Source organism: Macaca nemestrina, chromosome 7, assembly GCF_043159975.1.
Source record: "Macaca nemestrina isolate mMacNem1 chromosome 7, mMacNem.hap1, whole genome shotgun sequence".
In the NCBI taxonomy this organism is placed as follows: Eukaryota; Metazoa; Chordata; class Mammalia; order Primates; family Cercopithecidae; genus Macaca; species Macaca nemestrina.
In genome coordinates this window covers 133790764-133814995 of record NC_092131.1, presented here as the reverse complement: position 1 = coordinate 133814995, position 24232 = coordinate 133790764, and the positions used below count along the sequence as shown (strand labels likewise).

Sequence of the window (24232 nt, the reverse complement as noted above, 5' to 3'; positions counted from 1 at the left end):
AACTTTATTTTGGGAAATGTTTTCTTGAATATGAAATAACAGTGTTAAATGCATTGTTAAAGTTTAATAGTCATTTGTTTTAAACATGCTTCCTAAAGGTAGTTTTTGAAGGAAGGAGATGTGGGAGGAGCAAAGAAAAGATATGAAAGAGTTATTGTAGGAAGTTTGATTGCTGACTCACTGGAAAGTTATTGAGATGCCTGTGCCCATTGAGATTGACAACTGTGGATGTAAAATAACATCCATCTGCATGAGTGCATGCATTCTTTTCTCCTACAAAGTGGGAACTACATGGAGGGACAAGGGAATTTTGCAAAGGAATGTTTGGGGCCAATGAATAGGGCATGACAGCATCAGTGAATTAGAGATCTTTATGAAATTGAATTCTTGCAGTGAAGCAAGTAAGAAAAGGAGGTTGTAGTTGGAAAATGGAATGTTCAAATTAGTGATTTTGAAGGTGGTGCAGGTTCTGCTGGAAAAGGTCTAGGATGTGGCCCATGGAGTGGGTAGCTGAGGGGGAAAGTAATGATGAGGAGTTAAGTTGGAGCCTGTATGGCCAAGGCAGGTACTAAAACTTTACGTCAGTGAATGACAGGATGACCTAGAAGATGGGCTGTCCAGTACTATAGCCACTAGTTCTGTGTGGATATTGAGAACTTGAAATGTGGTTAGTCCTAATTAAGATCTGCTGTAAGTGTAAAACGTACTGGATTTCGAAGACATAGTATGAAATAAATAATGGAAAATATCTCATTAATAATTGATATTGATTGTATGTTGAAATAATATTTTAGGCTTATTGGATTAAGTAAATATATATCATTAAAATTAATTTTACCTACTTGTAAGTTTTTGAAATAGAAATGTGGTCTCACTATGTTGGCCAGGCTGGTCTTGAGCTCCTGGGCTCAAGTGATCATCCTATCTCAGCCTCTGAAAGTATTAGGATTACAGGCGTGAGCCACCATGCCTGGCCTTTTTACTTTTTAAAATGTGGCTAGTAGCACGTTTAAAATTACGTATGTGTCTCAACATTTGCAGCTGACATCGTATTTCCTTTGGACAGCACTTTTCTAGAGATATTACTGCCCATAAGTAGAATGGGGATTAGGTGGGAGGACAATTGTAGGGGTCTGTAGAACCCAGTGTCAGAATCCTTTGGGAGAGGGAGTAGACGTTGAGGCTTATTTTTCATTGAGTTCCTGGTGCTTTCTCTTCTGCTGTTCTTTGTGCTTGGAATTAATGACCTTCTTTTCACCCCCGCCCCCCACCCCTGCCTCCCTCCACGGAGTGGCTAACCTCAGGGAGTTTGCTTCATTCCTGTTTTCTTTTTCTTTTTTCTTTTTTTTTTGATGGAGTCTCACTCTGTCGCCCAGGCTAAAGTGCAGTGGCATGATCTTGACTCACTGCAACATTTGCCCCCCAGGTTTAAGCAGTTCTCTGCCTCAGCCTCCTGAGTAGCTGGGATTACAGGCGTGTGCCACCACACCTGGCTAATTTTTTGTATTTTTAGCAGAGATGGGTTTCACCATCTTGGCCAGGCTGGTCTTGAACTCCTGACCTTGTGATCTACCTGCCTTGGCCTCCCAAAGTGCTGGGATTACAGGCATGAGCCATTGCGCCCGGCCAGCTTCATTGTTTTGAGGAGAAGAATGATAAATGATAATAGAAAGCAATACCAACAAAACAACCATGTAAATCTAAGTAGTTAACAATGTATTCATAAGAGCAAGAGGTCACTTCTGGCTAAGCTTATTTCAAACTGGGCCTTAGAAGAGTTTTGGAAGTTGGTGGCCAGGCACAGTGGCTCACACCTATAACCCCAGCACTTTGGGAAGCTGAGGTGGGGCGGAACACTTGAGGCCTGGAGTTCGAGACCAGCTTGGCCAACTCTACAAAAAACAAAAATTAGCCATGGGGAGCAACGTGAATCTGTAGTCGCAGCTACTTGGGAGGCTGAGTTGGGAGGGCTGCTTGAGCCTGGGAGGTCAAGGCTGCAGTGAGCCATGATCATGCTACTGCATTCCAACCTAGGTGACAGAGTGAGACCCTGTCTTTAATAAAAGAAAATTTAGAAAGGGGATTTTAAAGGTAGTAAAGGATTACTGGGATATTTTTTGAAGCAGGGGGAACAGCATGAGCAAAGGTAATGAGGAGAGAAAACACTGAGGTATGTTTGCAGAACAGCTACTAGGTCCACATGTGGATATCTGTGTAAAAGAGTTATGGGAAGTTGGGGCCAGATTGTTACGAGAATTTTCCACTTTGAAACCATGTGAGTCTGAAACTGTGTTGAATGCTATAAAGCAAAGGGACAGAATTCTGTAAGAACATTAACCAGGAAACCTGACTGAGTTAGTGTACTCAAAGAAGACTTCCCTGTTTCTGAATCATCTGAACTACAGACTTCCTTCACATTCAAGTCTTTTCAAATCTTCTTAATGTTATGCCTTCCTTTCCTTCTTGGTTGTTACCATCACTATTTCAGACTCTTGTAGTGTCAATTTGGTATTCATAAAACAGCCTCTAAATTGGTCTATCTTACATCCCCTTTCAAATTATTTACTCTTCATTTAGATTGATTTTTTTATATGTCTGTTTCCTCCCTTTAACATTTTCTGCAGTTGAAAGTGTTTTTATAACTTCTTATTCTTTGTAGGATTAAGTATAAACTTCAGTTTAGCCCTTAAAACTAAAACATTATTGTTTGAACACTAATTGCTGAGTTTGGATGCCAGTATGCTCAGTAGGCACTGGGCACATTTATATAATGTCCTTATTTGTGAGAGGTTACATGTATAATTTCTAATAGGTTTGCATTACCAATATGGTTTGTAATAATTAACAGTTGCCAAACCGTTGTTCCTCATATTTATTGACGATGAACAAGACAGTCTCTATAGACAGAGCATATATTTTGGATCAAGAATTGACAAGTAAACAGGGCCTCTCTACATATGGCATGAGAGTGGTAAACTGAGTTAAAGAGGAGAGCACATAAAAGGGTAAATTTTTTTAATGTTAGTAGTGGATTAAGGAAAATATCCCAAAGGTTGTGACATCAGAGTTGAGAACTAAATGAGTTGGAGTTAGCTAGTAAAAGGCTGGGATGGGAGAGGGGAGAAGAGCTTCCTGGAAGATGGAGAGTTGGTTAAAAGATTGATTACGGTTGTCATGCTAAGGAGTTGGGACCTCTGAGTGCAGTAGGTGATCATGGAAAAGTTTAAGCACAAGTGTGACATCATTAGATTTATATTTTAGAATGATCACTGGCAATAGTGAGGAGAATGACTTGGAGAGGATAATATTGGAGGCAGGGAGAAAAGTTAAGAGTCTCTTGCAGACTCTGAATTAGAGTGGTAATAGGGACTAAGACATTTTAAGGTGTTAAGATTGACAGGACTTAGTAAATAGATTGGATGTGAACAAGAAGATGGTGTAGCAGCTTCTGGCATTGATGGGTGATTAGGTGGATGGAAGGTTTGGAGAGAGTTGATGTGTTAGGTTTGAGTATGTTGAGTTGATGACTCCTGGGACATAAAGGAGAGGTGTTTAGTAGATATGGATTTGGAGTTTAGGAGACCGAGGTTAGGCTGGAAATAAAGATTTGGATATTGTTAATTTAGAGATGGCGTTTTGAAGTTACGAGTGAATGAGATCACTCAGGAAGACAGCTGAATGAAAGCAGGATTGCTTTAGACTTAGGATTCAGTGATACTGTTTCTCTTCTGTCATAGAGTTTATCTCTACTTTTTTTTCCTTTTTTAAAAAATAAATTAATTTTTTTAATTTTAATTTTTATTTTTAGACAGGGTCATGCTCTTTCACCCAGGCTAGAGGCTTGATCTGCTGGGCTCGAGCCATCCTCCCACCTCAGCCTCCTGAGTAGCCTCCCAAAGTGCTGGGATTACAGGAAGTAAAGTAACTTTTATTTTTAACTTTTAAGAACATTGACTGCATTGAGTAGTTGGAGAAGTACTCTGGAATTTGATTAGGTATATGTTCAAGGAATGGTATTAAGAATGAGTTTTCAGTAATTGTTCTTTTTGACTGATTATGATAAACTCATATTTTATTTCACTTTCTAATGTCCACAAATGATAGAAGACTTTTTCTAAAAAAAACCATAACCACAGATCATTTCTTCTTTTGGCTAGTTTATGAATTGTCCTTTAGACATGGACAGTTAAACTTTTTTTTCTTTTTGACAGAGTAAGTTGTAGATAGCTAAACTTTGTTTTTTTTATTTTTGTGCATTTTAAAAAAATTGGTTCTTATCTGTAACTTTACTATTCTTTTTTTTTTTTTTTCTTTTTGCTTTTTTGGTTAATGTTCTGGATATGTTAAAATGGATGCTAAAAAGTATAGTCTGGGTTTTTGGCCTCAGAGTTTTGTGAGTAGCTCATTTTCCTTCTCTTCCATAAATTTCAGGAAGAATGTGTAATATTTTTTCATGGGCCTCACCTTTAATAGGTATTTTTATGCACATTAATGGAATTTTTGAAAGAAAATAAAAACATTTTCTTTCTTTCTTTCTTTTTTTTTTTTTTTTTTTTTTGTGGCAGAGTCTCTCTGTTTCCCCCAGGCTGGAGTGAAGTGGAGTGAAGCTCACTGCAACCTCTGCGCCCACCCAGCCCCCCGCCCCCCGCCCCGGGTTTGAGCAATTCTCCTGCCTCAGCCTCCTGAGTAGCTGGAATTACAGGTGCCCACCACCACACCCGGCCAATTTTTGTATTTTTAGTAGAGACGGGGTTTCACCGTGTTGGCCAGGCTGGTCTCGACCTCCTGACCTAAGGCGATCTGCCCACCTCGGCTTCCCAAAGTGCTGGGACTGTAGGCCTGAGCCACCGTGCCCAGCCAAAACATTTTTTTAAACTTGCTTTTGCTACTGTAGTAACTTTGTAAATGTTACTTTAAATCATAAAACTTAAATTTTAATCATAATAATCTGTTCTGAAGATAATGATCATAATGATCTCGTAAGTTTTATGGAAAGTTAGCAGTTTTACTTTACATAGACTAAAGGATGCTTTTGTTGTGAAATTGTTTCTCTTATCTATAACTAGTAGAATAATTAAGTGAAAGTGTTCCATTCTGTGTAGAAAAGAAAGGGTTGCTATCATTAATAGGCTTCTGATGGAATTTTAAAAAATATTTAGGCAAGCTGTCATTGCAAGACTTGAATAACTTTTTGCTGTAACCTATTTTTTTCTTTTTAACATTTCTCTGTAAGGAATCATTCCTAGGACCTTTTTTTTTTTTTTTTTTTTTTTTTTTAAGACGACGGAGTTTTTCTCTGTCGTGCAGGCTGGAGTGCAGTGATGCGATCTCTGCTCACTACAACCTCGGCCCCCCGGTGTTCAAGTTATTTTCCTGCTTCAGTCTCCTGAGTAGCTGGGATTACAGGTGCCCACCACCATGCCTGGTTAATTTTTATGTTTTTAGTGGAGACAGGGTTTCACCATGTTGGCCGGACTGGTCTTGAACTCCTGGCCTCAGGTGATCTGCCCGCCGTGGCCTCCCAAAGTATTGAGATTACAGGTGTGAGCCACCGTGCCTGGCCACCTAGGACTTTTAGAACTTTTGTGTACATCTTTTTAAAAACTTGTTTCTGTCTAAAACTTATCAGTCAGGACTGAACTATGATAACCTTAATTTTCTTGTGCCCTCTGGAAGATGTTTATTTTTACCTTAAGATAGGGGAATCAGGCTGGGTGCGATGGCTCACACCTGTAATCCCAGCACTTTGGGAGACCGAGGTGGGTGGATCATGAGGTCAGGAGATCGAGACCATCCTGGCTAACACAGTGAAACCCTGTCTCTACTAAAAATACAAAAAATTAGCTGAGCGTGGTGACATGCACCTGTAGTCCCAGCTACTTGGGAGGCTGAGGCAGGAGAATCGCTTGAACCCAGGAGGCACAGGTTGCTGAGATCGTGCCATTGCACTCCAGCCTGGGCGACAGAGTGAGACTCTGTCTCATAAAAACAAAGAACAACAACAAAAAAGACTGGGGAATCCTAGGAGAAAAGAGCATCCTAGGAGAAAAGAGCATCCTAGGAGAAAAGAGCATCCTAGGAGAAAAGAGCATCCTAGGAGAAAAGAGCATCCTAGGAGAAAAGAGCATCCTAGGAGAAAAGGGAATCCTTAAGAAAAGAGACATCTTAATTGCAAATATTGAATAATCTTATTTGTAGCCTTAAATTTTATTGTTACTTGGAGGAGAATCTCTTATGATATGCTCAGGGCCCTAGAGAGTTGACATTGTCATATTCCAAGTTCTTAAGGATGACTTGGGTGAATATTTAAGGTCACAATTCTCAGATTTTATATATGGCACAGAACTGGAAAGGGTGTATTAAGATGATGAAGAGGAATTCATATCATCTGTTGGGCACTTACTTGGTGTCATTAACTATACTTGCATAGGGGATATGGAAATAAGTATTTATTCTTGAAAAACTCAAAGTCTATGAGAGGACATAAACTGGAAAATCAATGATATACCGCATTTTGTGATAATTGTACGATAGAGGGGTATAGGAAACAGTTTTTCAAAAGGGATTTGAAAGGCTGGAATGAAGAGCTGAAAAATATGAAGTTTAGTGGCATGAAACGTTAAGTTCTACTTTTAAATTAACAAAAATTGTATTCGAGGATAAGGTGGTTTGACTTTATACTGTAGCCGTTTATGTGAAAAAGATAGAGTAACAGTTTTAGTTAACATAAGCAACAGGATGATGTGGATGCAGCCCCCTCCCTGCTGAAACGAAAGAATAACACATATCATACATCCCCTCTTGTCCAAATAAAACAAACCTAAAATGTGAATGACTTCTTAGGTTATATTGGTAAAAATATGTTCATATTAGGAGGGATAGTAATACTGCTGTGTTTGGGACTAGTCACACCATATCTAGATTATTTCATTCACTTCTGAGTACTATGAACTGCAGAATGCTTGAGAAGGATCAGGAGTGGGAAGGGGTCTAGCTAGTTGAAGGAAAGGAGTCCTTTTAACACATTTTAAGCATTTTAAGAGTCGATTCTGATATACCAAGAGAACGAAATTTTAGAACCATTGGTCAGACTTTAAAGGGAACTTTCAATTCCTGCCCCAATTTCACTAATGGGGCAGCTTTTAAAGGTTGTGAACTCTTAGAAGTGTTATAGCAGAGGCTGGGGGACTGTCAGTCAAGAAAGTTGGAGTAAAACTTCATATATTAGATGGAGTATTAGACAAGAAGAAGATCTTTAAGTTCATTTATGATACTCTGTTACTGTTATTTCCAAAAACATTTTCATACTATCTGATAGTGTCTCTAGTTGTTATTACTGTGTAGCATTGTGTGATGGTTGGCATTTGCCTTTTGAGTCTGAGCTCCATCCACTACTTGCTAGCTCTGTTACCATCAGTAGGTTACAACTGTTACTCTGAAATAGTTCTGTACCATCCCTCTAGGACTTTTCCTTAATCTCTGTTCTAGGACCCAGACTGAAGCTGTAATTTAGACTGTTTAGAGGATGCATTCTTCTCACTTTTTGTTTTGTTAATACATGTTTCTTCTTTTAGGCTTTTCACCTTTCTCTCAGATAGGGTATACTGTTTCTTTCATTGCCTTTTGTCTTATCTGAAACTTAGATCATCTAATTGCAAATGCAGTGTTTTGTTTGTTTTGGTAAGGGGACAGTTAGGAAAGAATAATCATCTTTTAGAATTTAATAGACTTAAAACTTCTTAAAGCCCTACTTAGTATTTTTAAATTCTAGATTTTATTTGAAAAGTGAATGATATTGTTCTCATGATCAAGTACAGTCTAATTTTTAAAAGACCTACCTGTTTGTAGAATATTGAACATGGCCTGTGGGGTCTCTTTGCAGTATTTCTTGGTCCTGTCTCCTATATTTCCACTGCACAGTTCCTTCTTACCTTACATGTAGATAAATCCTGCTCGTTGCTGTATCTTTTAGCTAGAAGGTTTATTTCTTAGTTTTTTTCTTATTTCAGCCATCCTATTGGTGGTTACTTCAGTAACTTCCTTAAGCACTATTTCAGTTACATCTTTACTGCCTCTAAAATATGCATGTATTCCACTGCCTGCTCACATTATACTGTATGAATTCCTTGACTGTCATTTAGTGCCCCCGTCACCCATTTCCTGTCCCTGTCTCAGTTTAACATATACTCAGCCCTGGCTGAGCTTGTGATAAGACGTTGTATTAGTTAGTTGTGAGCTCTGGAGTCAGGTCAGATTTGAGCCCTATCTCCATCACGTATTCACTGTGTGATTTTAGATGTAATGTCAGTTTTCTTATCTATACAGTGAGAATAATAATACTCTGTCTTGTGGGTTCATGTGAGGATTAAATAAGATAATCATGCTTATTAGTATGTTACTGGTACATTATAAGTAATATATATTATGTTTTGTCATTTTTACTCTGTCAACTCATGTAAATGACACTAAAAGTTATGGTTGAAAACATTGCTAATATAGAAAGATTTCACTAACTTATATGGATTGTATTTCTTCAACTATAGAAGAGTAGAAGAATGAGAAGAAAATTTCATTTAATATAGTTACAATGTTGAATTCTGAAATTTTAAGGAACCCTGAGAACTTCTAGTTAATCCCTCATTTTTTTTTTTTTTTTTTTTTTTTGAAGTGAGAAAGCAGAACCTGTAAGATTGTAATTTGGTAAATTAGTGGCCATGAATCCAAATTCTGTATATGCCAGTACCATTATATTGTATTGTACATTTACTCAGCATATTTTAGGTATTCAGTAACCTTTGAGAACTGAATTAATATGATGATTACGCGTGTTTCTGAAGACTAGTTTATTTCTATGTATTCGTTGTTCCTTTCTTCTCTTCCTATGCATACTCATTTAGGGCCTGTGCATGGATCAAAAAAGCATTTATTGAACATCTGTGTTCAGAGCAGCCTTTTTCTTAAATAAGAGCCATATTTTCCCACCTCTGCGTAAGAAGTTTGGCAATGTGTTAGGAATTTACACTCTAAATTTTAAAATTAAACTAAGTCCTTAAAAATTTTTTTTCCTTTTTTCTTTTTGAGACAGTGTCTCACTCTGTTGCCTAGACTGGAGTTCAGTGATGTGATCACAGCTTACCACAGCCTCGAACTCCTGGGCTCAAGGGATCCTGCTGCTTCAGCCTCCTGAATTGCTGGGTCTGTAGGTGTGTGCCACCAATGGGCCTGGCTAATTTTTTTTTTTTTTTGAAGTACAGATGAGGTCTTGCTGTGTTGCCCAGGCTAGTCTCAAACTCCTGGGCTCAAGTGATCCTCCTGCCTCAGCCTCCCACAGTGCTAGGATTACAGGTGTGAGCCACCACACCTGGCCTAAACTTTTTCTTTTTAGGAAAAATATTATACTCCAATGTTACAATGTTCTGAGTTGGATTTGTTATTTTTATTTTTATTTTTATTTTTTGAGGCGGAGTTTTGCTCTTGTTGCCCAGGCTGGAATACAGTGGTGCGATCTCAGCTCACTGCAACCTCCACCTCCTGGGCTCAAGCGATTCTCCTGCCTCAGCCTCCCAAGTAGCTGGTATTAACAGGCATTTGCCACCATGCCCGGCTAATTTCGTATTTTTAGTAGAGAGAGGGTTTCACTATGTTGCTCAGACTGGTCTTGAACTCCTGACTTCAAGTGATCTGCCCGCCTTGGCCTCCCAAAGTGCTGGGATTACAGGCGTGGGCCTGTATTTTTTAATGTTTTTGTCGTCGTCGTTGTTGTTCAGGTTATCGTCCAGAAGGAACTTTTTTAAGGATAAAAGTTTCGTGAAATGTGGTAGTACGTAAATAAGGATGATGTTTAAATTATCTAACAAAAATTGAAGCCATGGTGCACCATTTCAACGGTGTTTATACTTTGTTTAAAGGAGAATGAAATCTCTTTTTATGTATAATTGCAATATTTTGTCACTTTGTGGGACCTCAGTGCAGCCAATAAGATGGACCTGGAGAGGTGGAAGATAACTAGAGGAGTAGGCACTACCGGTCATTTTCCAGTTATCTTATGCTGTGAAATAAATAAAAGATGAGAAATTAGGTGAAACAAGATTATGGAGAAGTATGTAACCAACCTGATTTGCTGCTTTGAATAGAAACTGTCTAACTAGGTTTTCTGCTTGAATGAGGCGTTGTTGACAGATTGCTAATAGCTGCTTATTAAGAATTTCTAATGAGGAGATTTAGTAGTCATCCAAAAGTAAGCCCCATTAAATGAAGAATCTGACTTTGAAAATAATAAAATACTTTTGTTGTGTGCAAGATTTAATGTGTACAGTTATAGAATTTGTGATTATTCATTTGCTTTTGTGGATAAAAGGCAAAAGTATAAATGAAATATTATGACATTATTAAATGCCTATTTTGTCTGTCTTCAGAATTCATTCTGGTTTACAATTCATTATAAATTGATACCAGATAAAGACTCATAATATAGAGTCTGCTTTATGACTAATCCTGTAAACCACTGCAGTGGGATGTGTGAACAAGAGTAATTATGTTGTTCAACAAGAAATACCTAATTCTTATCCACAGTGTAGACATAACCTTCAATAATGGAAGGTCACAGCTAATGATACAATAAAACCAGCACTTTCTGTTCAGTTGCAAAAGCCTGTTTGCTTTTTAACATTTTTTGAGTATTATTGTATTTATCTTTCTCAAAACATGGCCCCTGCCTCTGTGTAGTTGGGACACAGTTTGCATACATTTGTATGTATGTTTTTGCAAAGTTTTACATATCTGAAAAAGGGATTGAGTAAAATATTATTGTCTTGAATGGTGAGGACTTCCCATTCCCCACTACTCTGCCCTTAGAACACTAGAAGCCAGCCTTATACCGCCAAAGCAGGAGATTGGATTGTTCCTCTCTGTCAAAAGTGATCAGACAAAAGGAAGCAAAGGGAATCCAAACAAAATAGCCAGGTTATTGCTCAGTTATTCTAGATGAAGTACCCTGGTCTGCTCACTCACATAGATTTTCCAATCATCTTTTTAGTATCTTACTCTTTTTTTTTTTTTTTTTTTTGAGACGGAGTCTCGCTCTGTCGCCCAGGCTAGAGTGCAGTGGCCGGATCTCAGCTCACTGCAAGCTCCGCCTCCCGGTTTACGCCATTCTCCTGCCTCAGCCTCCCGAGTAGCTGGGATTACAGGCGCCCGCCACCTCGCCCGGCTAGTTTTTTGTATTTTTTAGTAGAGACGGGGTTTCACCGGGTTAGCCAGGATGGTCTCGATCTCCTGACCTTGTGATCCACCCATCTCGGCCTCCCAAAGTGCTGGAATTACAGGCTTGAGCCACCGCGCCCGGCCGTATCTTACTCTTAAATATGTATGCACAGCCCAGGATTGCCTCTCATTTAAGGAAAGCTTCCGGCATGAAAGACAGAGACCAATGTAGGGAGAAGAAGAAAACAACATCAACACCCAATTTATATTCTCAAAAAAGAAAAATAACAAAATGTAGAGGAAAAAGAAAAGAGAAATATACAGAAAATTAAGAGTTCATGGAAATTAAAAATTTAATATAAGTGTTAGGAGATAAAATTGAGGAAAATCCCAGAAGATAGAGCTAAAACACAAGAGATGTAAAAATGCACAAGGAAAAAGAAAACAGAGTAAAGGAAAATTAGACACTAGGAAGACCAGTGTCTGAATAATAAGTATATAAGAAAGAGAATGCAAAGACATGGAAGGAAGATTATTGTAAGAAAACTTCCCAGAACTGAAGGACATACATCTCTAAGTTTAAAAGACTTGACAGTTATCAGTTTATGCAGTTAAAAAAAAGAAAAGACCAACCCCAAGGCACAACATTGTAAAATTTCAGAACACATTAAGACAAGCTTCTGTGATTCCAGATGGGCATATATAGTTGACCATGAAGGATTATGGGTCAGATTGGTACTAGGCTTCTTAACACTGGAAGCCAGAAAACAATAAGGAAAGGCCTTGAAAATATTGACAGAACATGATTTCCTGCCCAGAACTCGGTACTGAGCCAAACTCAGTAGTAAGGGTAAATGAAGATTTTAAAAATACAATGCAAGGAATAAAAACATCGTGCCCCCTTTCTCAGAAAGCTGCTGGAGGAAATACCCCACAAAAAAAGAGAAAACCGAGAAAGGGGAAGTAGTGGGATAAGGAAACGGGATCCAGTATAAAAGAGAGACAAGGGAATTCCCGGGATAAGCTAAAGGGAAATTCCATGACCATAATTGTGTACCAGGCCTAGAGAGCCTACAGTCCAAATTGGAACACGGTGGAGGGCTACAGGAAAGAAATTAAAACTGATTTACCTGATATATTTGAATATATTGAGAAGAAAGTTAATACTTTTAGCTGTTTGCAGATGAATTAGCAGTAGGTACCTAGAAACCTAAGCAAATGGAAAAATGGTGTAATTATTAACTGTAAGGAAAGGAAAGTTATACAGAAAAGGAAGAGTAATCATGATGTACTTTTGACTCAGCTGTGAATATTATTTACAGCCATAGTAATAATGTAAGTACTGACAATTGGTTCAACCAAAAATTATGATAGAAAGATGAGGGAGAAAAGATGTAACAGAACTAAACCATTGTATTTTATAATAGAAAGTCAGTAAAGTCCTCAAAGAAAAAAACAGCTGCATAGACCTACTACATAGAATATAGAGAAAAAAATGCCAGAAGAACTAGCTAAAAAGACTTGAAAGTGGTTGCCTCAGGGATTTGAAAATTGTGGGGTATGTTAAAGGGGGAAGGAACTGCTGTTTTTCTTGTACAACTTTTTGGTTTTTTAAATTGTGTTCATGTCTGTCAGATTAAAAAAATTAGTTTTAAGAGGTTGCTCCTTACAGAATGCTCTTGTGTTCAAAATATATACCGTTCTGAGGCATTCTAAATCCCCTAGGATTCTGAGAACTCTATCAATTGCGGACGTAGAGTCAGCAGAATGCTATGAAATTGCTGAGGAAGTAATGATTTCTAATAGTACTAGTGGTTGATGTAATCCTTACTTGTAAATATTCATTTTGTTGTAGTGCTAACAAATGGAGATTTTTAAACACCTTAAATAAATTCAGATTAAAATATATTTCATTTCAACATCTCAAATGTATTAGTGTTTAGTTTTCTTCAGTGTTGTCAACACTTTTCATTGTGAATTGACTGCTTTATGCTTCTTTGCAGCTTTTCTGTTGAAAGATGCTTCAGTGTTTCCCGCCCGCTTCTTTTATTTCATTTTTAAAAATACTGCATGCTTATCACAGTCCTTAAGAGTATGCAACAGCTGTTCCAATAATAGCAATAGATACCACCTGATTTTTCATTATACCTGATTATAGTTTGCAATGGTTAATTTGAATCCACACACATTCTTTTCTTATCTTAATCACCTGTTTTTAAAAGCCAAAATGTTGAAGCTTGAAATGGAGATTGAGTTACATAAATGGAGATTGAGTTAAATAAATTAATCTTCAAATAGGTTTTTCTGTTTTCCAGTTAAAAGGCATGTGGTTCGTGTCCTCTTAAAGTCAGCATACTATAGCGTGAAAGAAAGCACAGTAGGAGTAGAACCAGTTGCATGACATTCAACAAGTTTCTTCACCTAAGTCTTATTTTCCCACCTGAAAAGCGAGAACAGTACCTGCCTGATAATTATGACAATTGATGATGAATCCTGTAAAAAAACCAAAAACACCCAGTTACTCAGGAGACCGAGGCAGGATCACCTGAGCCTAGACGTTTGAACAGTCTGGGCAACATAGCAAGATCCTGTCTCTTAACAAACAAAACTAAAAAGCTTGGCTTGCTGATCGCAGCTACTATTTGAGTACCTACTATGTACCAAGTATTGTTATTGCTGCTGCTATGCTTTGTTTCAGAGAGAGAAAAAATATAATTGAGGGGCTCTCAAGTTTATTGTTGTGTCATAAGCTTTTTTTGGATCGTCAAGCAAGAGATTATATGAGAAATGTCAACATATTCTTCTACAAAAATAGGAAAATAGTATATCTGCATTGCATCTAAATCTTTGTAGCTGTAGAATAAAGTCAAAAGCTGCCGTCAATGCAGAGTTTACAGTAGTCACTGAGTTTTGCTGGTTTGTTTTTGATTTAGGATAATGGAGTTGAAATAGTTCTCTTTAAAATTTGTACCTTTTTTCCCTGTAAAATGCAGTACATTTGACCCATGCCAACTTAAATTTATTTTTAACCTCTAATCCTTGAAGTTTCATGTTATTTATTTAAAAGCAGTTTACTTATTAATAGTACATTTCTGTTTGAAGTCCCTGTTCCTTTTTAAATAATAAGTCTTTAGAAGTATTTTGTACTCTTTTGGTGAGTAGGGAGAAATTGATATCCTGCTGATATTATAGTTAGTAATTATTTACAATCTTTGATAACATCTAAAAAGAGAAACATTTCTAAGATTTGGGTAGCATTTGTTTTTAAGGTTTACATTATATCTTTGTATGCCTCTACAGAACATGAATTTGAGTGTTCATTTGGATAAGTTATCACTCTAGATGCTACCTCCCACCCTTTCTTCTGGTCTCCTTTCTTGTTTGTTCATTTGTTTGTTCATTCATTCATTCATTGTGCAGGCATTTGAAGAGTTTCCACTATAAGGCCCTAGTCTTAGAAGCTGAGGGTAATGTGGTTGTGTACCATGGAGAACCCTGGGTTGGTTATAGAATCACTTGTGTAAACAGAAAATTACAGTAAAGCAAGATAAATGCTAAAATACAGATACGAAAAGTGGCCAGTAAAAATAGAGTAAAAATCATCCTACCAGGTCTAATGGGCAAAGGCTAACAAAAGCTGAACCTTGAGGAAAGAGTTTTCCAAGCCAGAGAAGTAGAGGAAGGACTTGTATTTCTTTGATTAACCAGCTATGTTGCTTATAAAGCTCTTTATATACTTTTCTCCTCAGTATTTTAGTTTTTGCTTAATAGTTTTGCCACTTACAAAGAATTGGCTGGTGTCATCATCGTGAGTGGTGGTGAGTTAGGGAAGGCAGCATAGCTTTTGTGTATTTGGTATGAGGTGAAGGAATCAGTTGGGGAAATAGCAAATGGTAAGCTTACATGTGTCTTTTTATCCTAATACTCCCTGTCAGTGGTGATGCAGTCTTTTAGGATTCTGCTAATAGCTGTGTGATCTTGGGTAAGTGATTTCTTCTCTTTGGATTCCATTTTCCACCACTTTAAAATGGGAGGATTGGTATTAGATGGGCATTTCCTATTAGTAGGTGGGGAAAAAGGAGAAACAGTGACCAAATAAGTTTGTGAACATAGGTAAACAAAGTTAAATAGATTTCTTTACTGCAGCCTCATACATTATGGCATATGAATTGGATTGCTGGACTTCTAACTTGGCCATGCAAGTTAAGTGAGAGTCAGTAATATGAGTCCAGCTCTGTCTTTTTCCTAATGGTTTAGTGGAAAGAGCATGGGCTTTAGAATCAGACATATCTGGGTTTGAATCCTGAGTACTCCTTAATAGCTTTATGGCTTTATAAATTATCTAACCTTTCTGAACTTGTCTCCTCATATGTAAATCAGGCAGGATAATGCCCTGGGGAGTTGTAAAGATTATGACATTCCATATGAAAATATCAAATCGAGTATCTGATATATAATTGGTCACAAAAGGTATAACTTAAGTCTACAAATTCCAGAGTTAGTATAGAATGTAACACTTGATAATAGCTATTGATTGCCTGGCTACATCTGGTGTTTGAGGTGGACTGTTTGTTGTTTCATATATACTTATAATTTTCCCCAAGAAAACAAAATATTCTTGAGGGCACATCATTATGTTTTACCGTCTACATAGCATTCGACATTCTCCTGGAGACTCAATAAGTGCTTGATAAATACCTGGCAGTTTCATCAAAACAGTGGAATAAAGTCAGGTGTGGTTTTCCCTGGTGTATAGTTTATCCTATATCTCTTATAACCAAGGGTAGAAGTCAATTTATGAATAATAATTTTAAATTTTTTTGGTTACTTATGTTAAATGATTAAATTTGAAGTTTGAAATAATTAGGATTATAAGTGAACTGGCATTTATTTACTTAAGTAAACCATAGGAAGGGGGTTATAATAAAGTGTCATTTAATAGTGTAAATTATGTTATTGGAATACTAATGTTTTACATTTTGTTTTTTCTCTAAGCAAATGGTTATGAGCCTTAGAGTTTCTGAACTCCAAGTACTGTTGGGCTACGCTGGGAGGAACAAGCACGGACGCAAACACGAACTTCTCACAAAAGCCCTGCATTTGCTAAAGGCTGGCTGTAGTCCTGCTGTACAAATGAAAATTAAGGAACTCTATAGGCGGCGGTTCCCGCAGAAAATCATGACGCCTGCAGACTTGTCCATCCCCAACGTACATTCAAGTCCTATGCCAGCAACTTTGTCTCCATCTACCATTCCACAACTCACTTACGATGGTCACCCTGCATCATCGCCATTACTCCCTGTTTCTCTTCTGGGACCTAAACATGAACTGGAACTCCCACATCTTACATCAGCTCTTCACCCAGTCCATCCGGATATAAAACTTCAAAAATTACCATTTTATGATTTACTGGATGAACTGATAAAACCCACCAGTCTAGGTAAGATTATTGTATGATGGTATTTGGTTACTTTTGCAGGATGAATTTTCATTTTAGACTTTTACTTTGACCCAGTTTATTATTCATAATGAAATTTTCATTTGATAGTAACAGCTGGATAATAATGAAGATCTTTCAAATTTAGATAAAATCAAATATATAAAAGCTATCTTTCAGAGGAAAAAAGGTAGTATATTGATGGTTACTGACACAGTAAATATTAAAAAGTTTCAAGAATATAAACTTCCCAAGAGGAGTCTTTTAGAAGATTGATTACTATTTTACAATATCTCTTATAAATTAGAAAATTAAAAGCGAGTAAGTCACTACAAGTCTCTGATTAGTTCTTAATTTTCAGGGATTGATGATCTCTAAAACAAGTCACTTACTAGTTTTGATTATTTAAATGAGTGAATGGTTTTAATGATTGTAAAAGGAGACTTGAGCTTTGATGTGTGTGGTAGTTAAATTTCAGCTGATTTTTTTCAAGTGGAGAAGTGCATGCTTTATAAGCATGCACATGCACACTCTTGATTACAGTTATATAATATAAATGCTTGAAATTTATTTTGCTGTGTTACATCATTTGATTTGTAGTCTAGCATATAGAATTCAATATATTAACTTGTAATTTTAATTGGTATAATGGTACTTTATTTACTTAATGTAGAGTAAAACTCAACTGTTGTGACCTCTGATGCCTTTGGTGTAATATATTTAAAATATCAGACTTCTAAATGCTGGTTTGTTGGCATACTATGGCTGGCAAGCTAAATCTAGTCTGTGACCTGTTTTTGTGTGATTCTGAGCTAAGAAATCTGAAAAATATTCCTAAAGAGTTATTAAAAAAAAAAAAAGAAAGAAAGAAAAACAAAGAATATGTACAGAGACCATCTGTGCCCGCAAAGCGCAAAATATTTACCCGTATAGTGGAAGCTTGTGAATCTCTGTTACAAATCATTGAATGTTTAAGTTTGGGGGATTGGCAAGTGTTGAGAACATTTTTTGCGAATTTTTGAGAACATTTTGAAAATGTTTTACTGAAATTCTATCTTTGAAATATGAGGTGTTTGTTCTTAATTATATGTAGCAGAATTTACCTGAGTACATGAAGATTATAGGAATCATTTGAAACAACATGAGTTTTGTATCACATTATTTCATTTTTTAAGTGGCCATAATAAGAAAACATTTTTTGAGAATCTATGCTTATAAAACTGATACATGGTCATTGTAAAAAATGGAATTGCCAAAGTCCCTTCCTTGTTAGCTGTTTAGTGTGTATGCATATATAGTACAAGCAAGTTGTTTCTTGTTTTTTTTACAGAAGGAATCATATACATAGTATTGTTTAACTTCCCTTTTTTCCCCTTAATAATATATCATAAGCATCTTTTCTTGTCTGTCTGATATATATATATATCTATCTCCCATTTTAAATTAAAGGCCATATCTGTATCTATCTATATCTCTATATATGGTCTGTATGTGTACATATATGTATGTGTACATATGTGTTATGTATTGATCAGTTGATGAAAACGTTGTGACCAGGGGCTTGCAGGAACCTAACCTTATACTTCCCCTAGTAGCAGCAATTATATATTCACAAATTCAGTGTTTGTGGTGATTTTATAGAACATAACTGTCACAAATAACAATAATTGACGGATAATTTGATTTGAATGCCAGTTTCCATGAATAAATCTGCTGTTTGTGGTATGTATTCACAGAAAGTCACCAAATGAATAGGTGGTGTAGAATTGCTTAGTGATATGTAAATAGATTTTCAGTATCTCATTGTTATAGAATTAAAAACAAACCAATTTGAATATGCATAAAAAGATCTCACCAGAAAGTAATCTGTGGAAGTTTATTGGCTCAATAAATATTTGTTGCAGGGGAATGCTTAGCGAATGTGAAAAATATTTATTGAAAAAAGATTTTATGTAATTAGTCTTCAGGGTTTATTTAGAATGAGTATATTTTAAGGCTCTGTTTTTACAGATTCTTTAACATTATTAAGACTTTTTCTGTAAATGAAGTGGCTACATTTGTCACAGAACTTAGTTTCCTAAATGATTATTTTTGCCAGTGGTTCATTTGTTTTAAATCTTTTAGAAAACCATGTTTTCTGAAAAATATAATAGCTTCCAGCATTCTCTTTCTTTCTAAACATACATACATTTAAAATCAAGTTTTTAAGAACATAGTTTCGAACACCAGCTGGCTAGTTGATCACAGCTATCACTGAGTCCAGAATGGGACAGGCACATTTAGTTTTTCATTTTTTCCCTTCTGTTGTGGTCTTAAGCACCAGATTTAAAGAAATTTTAAGATGTTCAAATGTAAACTGAATGTTTTCATGCATGGTTTGTATTTCTAACTAAAATGGAAACAGTAGTTCTGATAATTCCCATTTTTTTAGATAATTCTCGTTCATTCTTACATTTTGTTATTTCTTTAAATCAATTTAAAATAATTCTAAGGCCTTTATTTTGGAGCCATAATTAAAGTATTCTTTTCATTGTCCATAATTAACTGTAAGAATTGAGAGGTGAAGTAAAAGGTTGTTGTAAAGTAAGATATTTAATTTATTGTTTACTTTTGCCTGTCATTATCTCAATTCTGTTTTTTTCTATGAGGCTTATTTCAGATGCTCTTTTTCTTTAACCTTTTTCATTTATCTTTCTAGGCTTTCCTCCTTTCATCTGTATATTTCTTCCACAGCCAGAATCAATTTCACTTTCTCCACATGCTCTCATAACATTTATTTTTTATTTTTATTTTTAATTTTTTGAAACAGAGCCCCACTCTGTAGCCCAGGCTGGAGTGCAGTGGCACAATCTGGGCTCACTGCAACCTCCGCCCCACTGGGTTCAAGCGATTCTCATGCCTCATCCTCCCATGTGGCTGGGACGTACAGGCACGTGCTACCATGCCCAGCTAATTTTTTATTTTTAGTAGAGATAGGGTTTCACCATGCTGGCCAGGCTGGTCTTGAACTCCTTAGTTGATCCGCCCACCTCTGCCTCCCAAAGTTCTAGGATTACAGGTGTGAGCCACTGCTCCCGGCCTCATAACATTTATTTTTAAAATTTTATTTTATTTTATTTTATTTTATTATTTGAGACAGGGTCTTGCTCTGTTGCCCAGGCTGGAGCACAGTGGTGCAATCTCAGCTCACTGCAACCTCTGTCTTTCGGGCTGAAACAATTCTCCCACCTCAGCCTCCCCGGTAGCTGAGACTACAGACGTGTGCCACTATACCTGGCTAATTTTAGTATATTTAGTAGAGACAGGGTCTCATCGTGTCGCCCAGGCTGGTCTTGAACTCCTAGACTCAAGTGATCTTCTCACCTTGGCCTCATTCTCACCACACCCAACTTGAATATTTTATTATCATTATTTATTTGTTTGTTTGTTTATTTATTTTTTGAGACAGATCTCGCTCTGTCACCCAGGCTAGAATGCGGTGGTGAGATCTTGGTTTGCTGTGGCCTTAACCTCCCAGGCTCATGCAGTTTTCCCACCTTAGCCTCCCAAGTAGTTGAGACCACAGGTGTGTGCCACCACACCTGGCTAATTTTTGTTTTTATTTTTTGTAGAGATGAGGTCTCATCATGTTGCCCAGTCTGTCATAACACTTAATTTACCTCTTATTAAGTGTTTTTGTTTTGTTAAAAATGATAAGGCTTCTGAGGCATTTATCTATAAATCCCCATAATAGCTAGATATGAACCTGTTACATGGTTGTTGTTCAGTAAACATTTATTAGCTCTTCAACTAGTTTTAATGCAATAGATGGAATCTTTTATTTCATTTTAATTCAGTGGATTTTAACCATTTTACCTTGCAAACACAGCTGAGCCATACCACACTGTCTCATTACAAACAGTGGCTATGATAGGGATGGGAAATAGAGTAGGGAAAAATGGTATTCTTCCTCTTATTGCCCTATCCTGTCATCTGTTAGGTTAATTGATGTCTTTGAAATTTAATATACTTAATTACAATTTTTTTCCGCTAATTACAAAAATGTCGTGTTTGATGTAGAATCCACAGAAATTATGTGCTTACTTTACAGATAAACTTTAAAAATACTTCTGTGGTGTTCCATTTGTTAGTCATTTATGGGTGTGTGTGTGTGTGTGTGTGTGTGTGTGTGTGTATTTCTGGATTCATTTTGAAGGAGAGGAGACCCTCACTAGCTTATTTAACCCGGCAGCTGCATATATGAGGGATCCATATAAATAATGGAAGAAAATTTTAATTTTGATAGTATGTTGAGCACCTGTGTTAAGGGGTTTTTTGAAATACCTTATTGCTTAGTGTGCCAATATTGGTGTTGATGAGCTATGAAATGTACATAATTATGAAAATAAAAAGGAAAAATAATTTTGGATTAAAATATCTTGTCCATTCAGGGACAAGATAATTATTTGATATTTCCTCTCAATCTTTTAATAATACCTAATCATTCAAAATAGTTTATAATATTGTTTATAGCTATTGTTTAAATTGGCTTTGTTAGAACATAATGGCAAAAACAGAATACTTTCATGGTGAACAAAATAATAGTTCTTTAGGATACAGTATTTGATTTGAATCAGACTTAAGTATAAACAAATCTATTAATAGATTTATATTTGTTACTCGTTTAGCTATTTATATCTTCCTTGACTCAGGTAAATTTTCAAATAGAAAATACATTTTTAACATAGTGCTTTTAAATATTTTTAATATTTTTACTTATTTCAAAGGCCAACATGTATAGAACAGACAGCTTTGCATTCATTCATTTGGTCTACAGATACTCCTCTGGTTATGTCCTAGTAAATCCATCATAAATTGAAAATATCCTAAGACAGAAATGCACTTAATACACTTAACCTACCAAACATGATGGGTTAGCTTAACTTACCTTAAATGTGCCTAAAACACTTACATTAGCCGACATAACATCTAACACAAGTCCTGTTTCATAATTAAGTATTGAATAGCTCATGTAATTTATTGAATATCGTACTGAAGTGAAAAACAGAATGGTTTTGTTACCAACAGAATGGTTGTGTAGGTACTCGAAGTAATTTCTACTGAACACCTATTGTTTTCCTACCACCGTAAAGTCGGAAAATTGTTAAGTCAGCCATCTGTAGTCATCTAAAAGTATGGTGACTCATCTTGTTTGCTTTATATCAGATTGAAGTCAAATTTTACCTTCTCAGGTGATGTCTTTTCAAGTTTTTAAAGATCTTAGGCAGTATATCTGAATAAGTTCCCATCATATATGTATTTATTGAAGTTTTTAAAGTTTTTAAAGATCTTAGGCAGTATATCTGAATAAGTTCCCATCATATGTATTTATTGATTAGAGATTTATCATTGGTTGGTATGAGGCATAATAATTATTGACTATGAGTGTTATTTTATTTTATTTTATTTTCCGAGATGGTCTTGCTCTGTTGCCCAGGCTAGAGTGCAGTGGCACGTTCTTGGCTCACTGCAACGTCAGCTTCCTGGCTCAAGCGATCCTCCCACCTCGCCTCCTGAGTAGCTGGGACGACAGGCAGGAATGACCATGCCCGGCTCATTTGTGTATTTTTTGTAGAGATGGAGTTTCGCCATGTTGGCCAGGCTTGTCTTGAACTTCTGATCTCAAAGCAGTCCACCAACCTCAGCCTCCCAAAGTGCTAGGATTACAGGTGTGAGCCACCGCACCCAGCTGACGACGAGTGATATTTCTAATGTTCTAATTCAGTGTTCTTCTACTTGATTACTGAAGGATAAAATACGTCCTTGCTGTGGTCTGAATGTGTCCCTCTCAAATTCATATGTTGAAATCTAATTCCCAGTGCAATAGTATTAAGAGGTGGGGCCTTTAGCAGGTGATTAGGTAATGAGGTCACAGTCCTTATGGATGAGATTAACGGCTCTTATAAAAGAGGCTCCAAGGAACTTGTTTGCCCCCTTTCACCCTGTGAGGACACAGCTAAAAGGTGCTGTCTATGAGGAACAGGCCTCACCAGACACAAAATCTGCAGATGCCTTTGTCTTGGACTTCCCAGCTTCCAGAACTGTGAGAAATAAATTTCTGTTGTTTATAAATTATCCAGTCTGAGGTATTTTGTTATAGCTGCCCGAATGGATTAAGATACTCCTTTTAGCCAATCTAGTTGAAACCAGTAGTGAATTGATTAAAAAAAAAAAGATACATAAGTTAAACATCTTGCTTTAATGTATATTTATTTGCCAGTCTTTGATGTAGGTCAAGGCCTTTTCTTTGAGACTGATGACTTCCCAGATTTAGATTATAGCAAGATGATTTAAAGGCTTTTATGAAGATAAAATTTGAGTATAGAATCTGTTGCGAATGGGGAAAAATCTTTTATAGTTGTCTTCAATGGCATTTTTTAAAAAGCAACTTGGCTTTATCAGGTTTTTCCAGAGCATTTAACTTAGTTTTCATGAAAACAGCAACTTTCTTTTTACAGCGTTTTAGCAGTTTTTGTAATATTTAATTCAGTTTTGTAATTACAATTACCAGTGCAACTAACATAAGCAAGTTTGAGAATAAACCTCTGGTTCTTGGTAAGCACACGACATGGTGTGAGCAGAATTGTGCAGAAGCACTGTAGAGTTGTCTACTGGCCACAAGCAGTTAGCTTGGTAGGGCATTGGTCTGGATGTTCTATAAAGGGAATGGAGAGCATCAGTTAATCATAGTATCGGTTAAGAGGGCTTCTACTGAATTTCTTTTGCGCCATTCTTCTTAAACTCCCCGAAGGCATTGAAATTAGTTCTTTTGTTTTCTTGCCTGAGAATAATTTAAGTAGTTTATTTTGTGGGGGCACAACATGGATAATAATTGTGGTTGCGTTTTAAAAGAAATCATTTAGCTCCCTTTTACCCCTTTGAGAGGGTTATAATGAGGGGAAGGATTGGGAAAAGTAGAGAAGCAAATTAAGTTTTTTATCATACAGTTACATGTTTATAGTCTCTTTTAGAACTTCAGTTTCTTTTCTCATTGAGCACAGTGACAGTAAATAATGAGTACAAAAATGAAATAATTTCCTAGGCATTTTTCCTTAAGTCTCTGTTTTTCACCAAAAATTATTTAAAATTTTGAAATTATCTGTGAAGATCACTGCCTTTTCTTGGTCCTCCTAAATTCTGAAAGTGTCCTAATATTGTTTGGAAAGTGTTTGGATGCTACAGACTGAAGAATCTGAAACATTGAGAAACATTTAAATTGACCACATGGGTGTCCTTCAATTTATGATTAAACAAACCATGTTTTATTTTTCTCATTTTTAAGCCTGGCTTCTATTAAATTTTGGTGTTCATGAAACAGTCTTTTCCATTAAACACCAAGAATGTCTATTTTCTGGGATATATATATTTGAATTTTCCAGTGCTCTGTTAAAGGTACAGTTGTTCTTACTTGACATGGGACAGTATACCAATAATTCTGGAGAAGACCGGCAACCTAGATGTGCTGGGTGTGTAGTCTTAGTATTTAAAAAAACTAGATTGACCCTTTTTCCTATTGAAAGTAGAATATTTCTATGTAGATATTTACAACTCTTT

The 24232-nt window shown here is 36.4% G+C and overlaps 1 protein-coding gene across 2 annotated transcripts in view; it reads left to right on the top strand.

Moving 5' to 3' along the window:
- The window catches only part of LOC105488018 (protein inhibitor of activated STAT 1), a 141671-nt gene that overhangs the window by 15111 nt on the left and 102328 nt on the right, over nt 1-24232 (top strand). For both annotated transcript variants that reach the window (XM_011751672.2, XM_071101144.1), the window contains exon 2: nt 16198-16642. In XM_011751672.2, the coding sequence (XP_011749974.1) occupies nt 16198-16642 (445 nt within the window). The remainder of the gene's footprint in view (nt 1-16197; nt 16643-24232) is intronic.